Source organism: Condylura cristata, unplaced genomic scaffold (assembly GCF_000260355.1).
Source record: "Condylura cristata isolate star-nosed mole 26May11 unplaced genomic scaffold, ConCri1.0 scaffold00014, whole genome shotgun sequence".
NCBI lineage: Eukaryota > Metazoa > Chordata > Mammalia > Eulipotyphla > Talpidae > Condylura > Condylura cristata.
In genome coordinates this window covers 6,697,565-6,709,036 of record NW_004567115.1, presented here as the reverse complement: position 1 = coordinate 6,709,036, position 11,472 = coordinate 6,697,565, and the positions used below count along the sequence as shown (strand labels likewise).

Here is an 11,472-nt window from a genome sequence, read left to right as displayed (position 1 = left end):
AGAAATTGTACTCATTTGCTTCAAAAACACATGCTCTGAACGAGATAAAGCATGTTAGAACATATTTCAATGGACAGCTCCAGCTATGTTAAGAATTTGACAGTCATTATGAAAATTTATGATTCATTAATGGAAATTATGATTTAAAAGTGAGTGATAAGAAAGACTCTAGAGTTTATCTATTTCCTTGAGCTAGAAAGATTAATTATAGTTTGAAATGCAGTGATTAGATATGCCAGAACTGGTTTCCTTCTTTTCAACCATCTCCATTTCTTCCCCCTCTTCTTAAAACTAAGAACACAAATTAGTTTGGAACTACTGGCCTAAAAGCAAAGCCAGTATCTGATCATAGAAAAAGGGGGAAAAATGCAAACAATAAAAAAAAGTACATCAAGAGTTCCTTATCCCTTCCAGTAAGGAAAAACAATCTTATCTCTGTAATTTTGTGTACTCTGAGTTAACTTTTGACCTTTACAGATAGCTGAATAAGCTGCTCATGGGACAGATTAAATGAACTGCTTTTAATAAATTTCTATAAACCTAAAAAATTAACAACTTTTTAGTTCTAGAAGTACTTATCCCTCTGAAAAGCAGGAAAAGTCTCAAACTGAAACCAAAATACACAAGTACCTTCATGCAAGTAAGTCAGATGTTTAAGACATTAGCCTGCATGATGTTTAAATCAATACATCCTATCTGCTAAGTTATAAAACCCAGGTAATATAGGAAAGTGTGAAAAGAAAACAATGAGCATAGAAGGGTAAATCTTCAAAATTCACTTAATTCAGTTAAAAAAAAGAAAGAAAGAAAACACTTACCCAAAGAATATTCAGAAATGTTTCTGTGAGAAGGCTTAAATAGATATAACTGCTCTGGTTAGATGACGCATGAGACAATTGGACAGTCTGATTTTCTGTGCCTCATTACAACTCAGTTTTCAGAGAAAGCCTGCAGCTGATGGGCATTATTTCTAACTGTTGGGGTGGTCTGACTGTCCCATCCAAAAAGAAAAAATGTAAGTTTGCTACAGTCCAACTGTTTTTCAGAGGTACACTAACCTCTACCGGGCGAGATAATCAGTAGATCCAGTCTCCTGAGATTCTGATAAGCGCCTCTACCTCAATGTCCTCCATCGGGAGGGCACATCTATCATCTTAGCCATACTTGAAACAGATTTACAAAGAGAAAAGAATATAGGTAAGTGCCTGACCTATCTAAGTATTGTGGATCTCTCCCCTATTTTGATCCCTCTTCAATCTTGAACTTTAGAAGAATATGTTTTAAAAAAGTGAAGGAACAAAACACTTTTGCTGCCTGTCCGTAAGAATTGTCAGCTTGCTGTGCTTGAACACTGGGGAAATATCCTAATGAGCTCAGTGGCACTATGCTTACTGGAATTTCTCTTGGAGTTTTCAGAGGATGGCATGTGCTCTTTCATCTCTGCTCTCCTTGAGAAGTGGGTTATATACTGTTTACAGAATGGCCACAAAAAAGTGAAGAGGGAGGCAATTCTTGAATGTTGCAGTTTGTAGTTACATCGAGTGAAAAGTATTATACATTGTAGTAGTAACATTGTCACTTCTTTGGGTACTGTATTTCCCTAATAGATGCTTCCTTTCAAGATCAAATTTGTGAGACATAAGGACAAACACTGAGAATTACTTGAGCCTCATCACTGAAACAGATAAACATTCCCAGTAAGGAAATGTTAGGAATCCAACATATGAACCTAGAAATGTAATAGAAAATAAAGTAACAAACTCACGTGACTAATAAATGACAGATAATGAACATTTATCTCTGGTAAACTAAAGGCACTACTAATATATAAATATCCTATTAATAATTACAGAAACTCTGGAATCAGCAGTTAGAGAAAGGAATCCATTTAGTTCGGTATCACCACTTTTGAAAACAAATAGACTACTTTAAGATTTATGGCAGAGTTTTCAATAAACTAAATGAAACTGGATATAATAATAAGCAGCTCCATATAAAGATTGTAGTTCCTACCTTTTAAAAGTATGATAACTTACTTCTTTAAAAAATATAAGCATATCACAAAAACTAAAGGATAAATAGATATCTCTGTGTGTGTGTGTGTGTATATATAACTATATATACATGTAAAAACTCAGGCCCTAGTACCACTGAGAAATTTTCATAAAATCTAAAGTAATTTCAACAGCCATTGCTTAAACAATGCACAACCACACATGACATGCAAACACAAAATGCTAGTCACTGACAGTTCAGCATAAAACTAAATGTACAAAATAAGAACGGGGCAGGTATTTGCCATGTAGATAATATATATCACAAATTTTGTGCCTATATTATAGCTTACCTTGGAATTTTAAATAAGTTAGAATTTCATCAGTTCCAGGAAGTACAACACATGGGCCAATAGTGGAACTCTCATATATGTTTAAGTAAGCAGGTAAAATGCTATATAAGAGATTAACACAATTTATTTAACAACATGATTAATATTTTATATTTTATTCCATTAGATTAATTTGAATCACTGTACCCTGTCGATTTTGAAACTTTTATTACAAATTACTAATGCTGGTTCATGAATAATTTAAAAAATTTAATTACTCAAATCTAGATTGCTATTCATAGTTCTAAGCAGTTAAGTGAAATATTCTCATCGGTATTCTAAAGTTGCTTTGGTACAAAATTTAGAGTAAAGCAAAACTTGCAGCACCACAACAAGTGTGATCATTTCACAGCAGATCTAAAGGAACCTCAAAGATAACAGGACATAAATTAAAACAGTTATAAATAAAAGCTATTTTCTTGACAATTCTGCTACATCATTAAAAAGAAATAAAATCCACATTCATCAAATTATGCTTGAGTTCCAATTTTCATGCTCCATTTAATTATCCCTCAATGATAATGTAAAAATGTTTATTGCAATATAATGTCTAATTCATAGTTCAGGATACTTTGACAGATGAGGCCAATGGTTAGAGTGGCACATTTTAATGCTTAGTCCACTATTATTATTATTTAGTATTACTACACTGACATACAAAGTTTAGTCTTTTTTTAAACAGCTTTATTGAGGTATAATTGATGTAAACCAAACTGTACATATTTAAGATGCACAATTTGATAGCATGAAAAGTACCCAACAACTAAAAAAATTAAAAAATTTTTCAATTGAAACACATTCTAAAATAACACACTCTAATCTTTTATGAGACACAAATATGGATTTATAAAAAGGTGAGTGGGACAGGAAATAAATTAATTTAATTCCAGGTAGTAAAGGAAATAAATTAATTTAATTCCAAGTACCAAATTTATTCAGAAGGTTTAGAAGCGCCAAAATTGACAGCCAGTTTTCTTGATTTTCTTCTTGAAGAAGAGCTTGGTGTTGACTTATGATGAGACACACTCTGGCCTTGAGAGGCAGCTTCAACTTGAGAAGATGATGCAGGTGGAATAATCTGCGGAGACTTTAAGGAGGATGAACTCTCCTGTGGAGTTGCTTTGGCAGCATCAGAAGATGACCCTGGCTCACTCATTTTAAGTGGGGTGGCTTGAGAACTCTGGGCCTCCTTATTCTCCAAGTTCTTTTTGCTTGCAACTCTTTTTTTAGTAACCTTTAAGGAATAAAAATCATCATGAACAATGCAGGCAAAAGAAGCTACAATCAGAAAATACTACAAATTATGCTGCTAATGTTTGTCAACTGTTGCTGACTCGTGAATTCCTCATCTAATTTCCAAACCAGACTTTAGAAATTTAAGGAATTTAGTTATATTTAAAGCCTCTTATATAGCTCAAATATAAAGAAAATATATATGCCTGTGTTAAAATCACTTTGTGTTACCAAAAAATTATTTATTTATTTTGCATAGAAGAGTTGGGGCACAATCCAGAGGTGAGAGGGGTTGGGAGGGGGAGGAGAGGATTCACCAAAGACAGAGTGGGCAGCAGAACAGGCGGTCTACTGAAACACATTGCTGAGAGGAGCAGCTGGCAAGCCTGGAGTGATCTGCTGTGCCATGGTGGGTTAGATCCCTGGCCAGGGATCTATCAGTGGTGATAGCACTGAGATTTAATCGGTAGGCTACCAGCCATTGTAATAACTAGAATACAAAATCAGATAGTAGGGTTCAGGTCAGACTGTTCATCACAGGTCATAATATGTAGTCAATACACTGGGTAGGCCAGTACTAGGTTACTAGCTGGCAGTGAATAAGCCATTATTGAATAGACATTTTATCAATTGTCTTCGATGATTAAAATTCTACTAGGGATAATAATTCTCTTTCCAGGTCTTACCTGTAGTGGTATAAACTGATTGTGCATGCCACCTGGCACTGCCCCAGACATGGGCAGGCTCCCAGAATATGAAGTATGATGGAAGGGCTTTGCAGGAACTGGCACTGGTGGTCCCCAGGGCATTGAACCAAAGAGATGAGATGATGAAGGCATTATATTAGCTGTTAAAAACATGGATTTTTTTTTTTTTTAGTAAGATAGTATCACCAAATCCCTGGAAATTTAGGACCTTCTTCTGCTACCATTTTTTACTTTTTTTTTTTTTTTGCCTTGACAGAGGGTACACACTTGACATGATTAATCTTGTATAGAACACTCAACTTTATAAACCCCCCACAGGATGTGAATGATAGACAGAAGTCAACTTATTACGTTGTCTGTTCTACAAAGACAAGTAGTACTATGTACTGATACGAACTTTAGGAATATTTGTACTAATGATTAAACAACGGGGGGGGGGAGGTATGAAACTATACTTGGAGGAGAAAAGCATGGGCACAAAGAGAGAAATCTTAAGGATCTCACCTGCCCCCAATGCTAAGTTGCTTCCATAGTGATCCCAGCCTACAAGAAAACCAAAGAAGCTCAAGTATTAAAGTCTGATCACTTTCATATGACAGAATCTTTCTTTCTTTCTATTTTAATACTTACAATTCAAGGAATTTATAAAAATTTGACATTTGTTTTCTACTAAAGCATACTGAACCAGTGGTTTCCAAATCTGATTTCTATATCAAGTAGGGTGCTTATGAAATACAGATTACCTGGGCAGTGGCTTAGCCTTAGTAAACCAGACTTGAATGCACCCAGGAACACGTATTGCTAACAAGCTCCACAGGCGATTCTCATGGAGAAAGTCAATACCAGTACAGTATTTAGGAACTATTCATTAAACCATGACCACCATATTGCCACTGAAGAAGATATGTTCTGTGTTCAAACCTTTTCAGAAAGAGAAAAGGCCAGTCAGACCTATAAATTAATATAGCTTCATTAAAATGCAGCAACTAAAGGAATTTTTGGATGAGGAAAGAATAATCATAACATATTTTAGTGTTATGAATCACACAAGCACAAATTCCAGGATGAAGAAAGCTTTTAAAATTAGTCCTTGGTACCATCTATAAGCAAACGTGGTGGTAGTTATAATATTTAGTAAATCTATATGAAAGACCTTTTCATTTTGTATTTTAATTGAAACAAGGAAGGCAACTACTACAAGATCAAATTCTTAACATTCTTTAAATTACTGGTAGGTATGAATAAGCTAATAAACACGGTACAATAATGAACATAAATATAATAACATAAATGACAAAAATATCAAGTTGTAAGCAATACATGTGAAAAACAATCATTCCTTTTAGAGGACATCTTCTTATAAGATAAATTCTTTTTAGAGAATCCTGTGGACATACCTTTAGGTAGCCTACATATTCTAGTTACTTCAAAATTTTATGTATAAAAACTGGGTTCACTTTCAAAAGGAGTGTCAGTATAGTAGCAAAGGCACGAGCTTTGTAATCATAATTTGTTTTGAATGATAGCTCTGCTATTCAGAAATCCATGCCCTACACAATTACATTTTTTTTCAATTACCTTCACTACTTGCCCTGTCCTCCCAATATAATTACACTATACTATTTGTTTAAACATATGAGCAATGTTTGTGCTTTGTGACTGTGTGCATACTGTGACTACAAAGTCAAGTATGGTACTCTGTTATTTTCTTGTAAAACCTTTTCTTTTCTTTTCAAAGTTCTCTAGTCTTCTATATACCTACCCTTAATGTTTTTCCAAATGTTGCCCACATAGCTGATAATTCTCTTACTTTCCACAACCTCCCTTTGTGCTTCCAGTTGGGATTTACTTTTAATACCTGTAGCATTCTGGGACTTTCATTTACTACTTAAGCATGCTAGACTTCTTTGGCTTGGTTTCATGGCTTTTCTTCTTTTTCTTTTTAAAACTACTGCTTTGTTTTGCTAGAAAAAATCCTAAGAAAGGGTGCATGAGAAGTAAATATGCATGTCTGAAATGTCTTTATTCTACCTTAGCACTAGAGTAACAATATGGTTATTCAGAGAAATCTAAGACAAAACTAACCTTGCCTTGGGATTCAGAGGTATCAATGTTCATTTGCTGTCTAGCATCTAGCCTCCGCAATACCATTCCGATTTTTGATCTTTCATATGTATTTCCCTTTCTTCTCTGAACTCAAGGATCATCTCCGTCACTAATACTCTGCATTTCACTGAATTTCAAGGCAACCTGTGTTTCTTTCCATTCTTTGTGCTACATATTTGATGGTGATTTCAGACTAGAGATACATGTGCTTTACGAGGAGGAAATGTTCATATCTGATTTAACACTTTCCTCATTTTCATCATCTCTGGTCTCTTTTTCTAGAACCACTAGATGAATGTTGTGTCTATGTACTGTTTCTCTAAATGTCTCCCCTTGCTTATTTTCCATATTTTTAAATCTATTATTCCTAGATTTTTTTTGTAGGCTATGCTAGGTCTTTTCCTATAAAATTTAAAGAGTTTGACTTAATTTTCACTCTCCACTTATTTTTTTCATGTTCTTTTTCTATTTTTTTTTTTTTTTGGTTCAATACTATTTTGTTTCACAAAGAATATTAACTATAACTTGTTTGAAGTCTCTTTATTTCCCACATAATCTTTGTTTTCAGGTTCCTTTCATTTTTATTTGTTCTGAATCTCTTGGAATTGTGAGGAACAATGTGTTCATCAGCTCATTTGTATCTTTTTTCTACAGATACTTAAGTTTGTAGTTTATATCTGTTCTGCTAAATTGGCTACTTTTCATTTTTTTTTTTTGGTTACTGCTTTTTCCATTACTTTTCTCGCCTTTCATCTCTTCAATTTACTGATATTTCTTCTCTCATTTCTTTCAAAATATTTACTATTTAATTTATCATAGTTTAGGCAGAGAAGAAATAACTTGTTTAATTAGCTATCTTAACCTTTCTAATGTTTGAGAACTACTCGATAAATAGAACCCCTGAAATAATACTTAGCATGTAACACACACACACAAAAGCAACCTTCTAAACTTGAATTACATTATACATTCAAAAATGGTAATATTGAGGATATTAAGAAGAGTAGCTATTAGGAAAAAAGGAATAGAATGGAGATGATAAAATGTTTAATGAACTTAAGACTTAGAATAATAATTACAAAATTATTATTTTGTAGTCTCAAAGTGACCCTGAGTATAGACTACTATAAATGAGAAAATGGAGTCCAAGGAAAATACATGATTTTTTCAAAATTAGTCAATAAGAGAGCCTAAACAAACGAAAGACTTGTTCTACACTGACCTTTTCATTCCCCTAGCACATTAAGAAGTCATTAACTAGCTACAGGAAAGTTACTTGCTTGATAAGCCAGGTATTATGTTTGAAAGAAGAGGCCAATTTTAAGGGAGTGTAAGAAACACAGTAAGCTTATAAACCCTTTTTCATCAAGGGCAGTTTCTTTCACAACTACAGCTTTAGAACCATACATGCTTACTATTTGCTTCACTTGTCTCTCAAGCCCCAACCTGTACCAACTTGTGTATCTGATGTCTAGCAAACCCAGATTCACTTGGTGGTAGCTAGTGGGGGAATGAGGGGCTGCCCAGAAAAAGAGAACCATTCTACTCTAGCTATAATAAAGGTTTTTAGGAGGGAATGGCATTTTCTAGAATAATGTGTAGGTTCCAGTTTCATATTTACTACTCATAATTCGTAATTCCTTGTTATATTCTTACCTATCTAGATATTTTTTCTCCTCAATATGATGTTTCTTTAAAGAACTTTCTAAAAATTACTCACTAACAAATATACATATATATATAAACACAGTATCTTACCAGTAGGTTGGGGAAAAACTGGAGGAATTGTTCCAGGAGGTACAGTAGGAGGATAATTTGGGAATATTGGTGGAGGCAAAGGGAAATTCACTCCTAAGGATCCCTACGGAGATATTAAAAAGTTATAATACAACAAAAACATCTATAGAGAGTAATTAAAAATTTAGTAGGGAAGTGATGGATATTTCTTACCAATTGTTGTAAAGCAAAAAGTGCAGCTTTTTCCTTGGCTTCACTTTCAGAATGGCACTGTGGTCCATGTACCAGTAAACCATTTGATAATTTCACCTGGCAAACTGTCATTGTCTGAAAAAGAGAATATCTATGAAGTAACATATTCAGAAATTCACCGAATCCCCCCAAATCATAATCTAAACAAACAGAATAATTTTAATAATAATAACTTCAAGAATGTAAGGGACCTGATCAATTAGAGTTTGAGTTACCATTGCAAAAACTTTTAGAGTCATTGCCTTATTTTTCAACATTTATAAAATGCTCTGAAAGTTACCTGAAAGGTCAAGCAGCCTACTAATGCAAATTAAAATTGGCCAAAATTTTTTCTTTTTGCTCAGGATTAAGAAACTAGGTCTACCACTTGTTTCATTAAGGAAGGTTTTATTGTAGTGTAACCAAACTCATTCTACTAGTATGTATTAGATAGCTGTCTTCATACTATTATTGTGGAATTCAATAGTTGTGATAGAGGCCAATTGGCCCACAAAGCTTAAAACATTTAGTATCTCATTCTTTGCAGAAAAAAAGAAATTACTAAAACTCCAACAATTCAGAAGTTCTGACAGATTTTATATTCACACTTAAATTATAACTTTATAATACACTTCTTTTTTCTTTTACAAAGATTTTTGAAATACTTACATATCCAAAAGGTAACCAGTTTTTATGTAATATTATGTATATTTCATAAGCTTATTTCTGCTTTCTATTTTGGGCAAGAACACAGACAATTTGGATGTGAAGAGGATAGAATGACCTTTCTGGGTGAAGCCAGTGGACCCTCAAGGGATTGTGTGAGGACAACAGAAATCCCTGAGGCCCTTTCCAGGAGTCTTTGAGTCACATTTTTTTCATTATGTTAACATGTTATTTGGCCTTTTCACTCTCATTTTCTTACAAGTATATCGAAGACAAAAAGTTTACAACACAGTTTCAGATTACACATAGCAACCAGCTTTCAAGAAAATTCTGTGTTTTAATGTAGTATCAAAGAAAATCCACAGCTATTAACACTCTTTTTCGAAGCTAGCTATGTGTGAAGTCAGGTTTTCTTCATATATTTAAAACAAAAAAAGTACCATGGTACCACAAGAGATTGATAGTAAGAAGGAGGACTATTTGTGCTCTGGTGGTGGGAGAGCTGTGGTGACCACTACTGAGGGAAGAAATCTTATACTGTGAAAAAAATCAACAAAGATGTAAAATAATAGTAATTCATTAAAAACTTTCTATAGATTAACAAAAAGATTGTTTGGCAAAGGGTCAGAAAAATATTTTTAAAAAAAGGAGGAAGGGGTTCCTGAGACCAAAATGTCTGAAAATTGCTGCTGTAGATCAAATTTCCTAGCTCTAGCAAGTCTAAAAATTTTCACCAGACAGTCTGTTGCCGAGGTTCTTCTTATGAGGGTTCTGGTTATGAACATCCAGGGTGAGAAGTATAAATCTATGCAGCTCATTAAAAAAAAAAAAATCAGCTTCATTATGTTATTTATAGCCAAACATTTTCAGTTAATTTATTTAAGTTTAGTGTTAAAGAACTTATGTAAATAGAACAATAGTATAACATACCTGTGCTGTTCTAAGAAAGGAGAAATCTGGTTGCAGCATTCCAACAAGGGAACAAATTCGAGAAAGTTCAGTTACTGGTGTAGACACAGGAGGGATCTGGCTGGGAGCAGGCCAGCACACATTGTCCACAGACTGAACATTATGGTACTCACTAGCACTGTGAGGCTTATTAATATAAGATGCTACCAAAAAGAGGGAAAAGGACATATCTTATTAAAGGATATCAGAACTATGAAGTTATTGTAAGGTTGCAAAAAGTAAATTATTAAAAGGCAAAAAACCAAAAAATCTTCCACAAAACAAATGAAAGAACTTATTTCTAAAAATTACTAACAATTCAAAATTTCTGATGAACAATGATACATGATTATGATAAATATTTTAAACATAAGTAGCTTACTATCAAAAATTAACAACTTGAGAGATGACTCTATAGTGATGCTATGGGCTAAACCTGAACCACTCAAATTTTGAGAGGCTTTTTGAAATGATTTACAATTAATTATTAAGTTTTTAAGTTTTGGTTTCAATTTCCTCCAAATCCATCTTACATTCTAAGTCACTAGGATGAGTGTTTTTATTGCTCCAAAATGATGCTTTTTGAAAGGTTTTTCTTGGGATTTGCCAAAAATCCTAGAGCTTATTAGCTCTGCATTCTGTGTTCTTGACTCTAATGTATGTAAGCTGAAATAAAGTTACTTGTTTTGACAGTGGGATGTCTTATCCAGTTTTATTTTAAAATTTTATTATATTTCAAGAGTAGAACTGTCACAATGATAACTTCCTAATAACTATTGGAATTTTAAGTTAATTATCTAACCCAATATTGACTGGTATATAGAGGTAGGCTCTGATTTTGTTTAAGAATGAATTTTTTTTTTTAATTAAAGCTTTTCATTTATTTGTTCATACAGAACTGGGGTAGAGACCAGAGGTGCAGGGGTGGTTGAGAGGATCCACCAGAGACAGAGTGGGGAGCCAAACAGGCAGATCGATGAAACACATTGCTGAAGGGAACAGCCGGAGAGCAAGGAGAGGTCTGCTGAGCTATGTGGATCACCTGGGGGTGGGGATCTAACTTGGACTGAAGCAGCTGTAGTCAGCTTTGCAGTACTACACTCCAACCCACTGTGCTACCATGTAGGGCCCCCCTTTTTTAAAGAGATTTATTTATGCATACAAGAACTGGGGTATAGGCCAGAGATGTGGGGGGTGGGAAACTTTGAGAGGATTCACCGGAGACAGAGTGGGGAAAAGAACAGGTAGATTGACTGAAATATACTGCTGAGGGGAACTGCAGGCAAGCCAGGAGAGGTCTGCTGTGCCATGTGGGTCACCTCCCTGGCTGGGATCGAACTCATGCTGCAATGGCTATAGATAGCTTCATAGTGCTGTACTTTTTTTTTTTTTAAGATTTATTTATTTCCTCATACAGAACTGGGGTACAGGCCAGAGATGAGGAGGGTGAGAGGATTC

General features: G+C 34.2%; 1 protein-coding gene across 1 annotated transcript in view; it reads right to left on the bottom strand.

Moving 5' to 3' along the window:
• Positions 1 to 3,234: 3,234 nt before the first annotated feature.
• XRN1 (5'-3' exoribonuclease 1) overlaps positions 3,235 to 11,472 on the bottom strand; it is a 112,725-nt gene continuing 104,487 nt past the window's right edge. Inside the window, exons 38-43 of the mRNA XM_012724964.1 lie at positions 9,997 to 10,178; positions 8,383 to 8,496; positions 8,191 to 8,293; positions 4,831 to 4,869; positions 4,306 to 4,466; positions 3,235 to 3,620 (exon numbers count right to left, since the gene is read on the bottom strand). Coding sequence (XP_012580418.1) covers positions 3,318 to 3,620; positions 4,306 to 4,466; positions 4,831 to 4,869; positions 8,191 to 8,293; positions 8,383 to 8,496; positions 9,997 to 10,178 — 902 coding nt within the window. The 3' untranslated portion in view covers positions 3,235 to 3,317. The remainder of the gene's footprint in view (positions 3,621 to 4,305; positions 4,467 to 4,830; positions 4,870 to 8,190; positions 8,294 to 8,382; positions 8,497 to 9,996; positions 10,179 to 11,472) is intronic.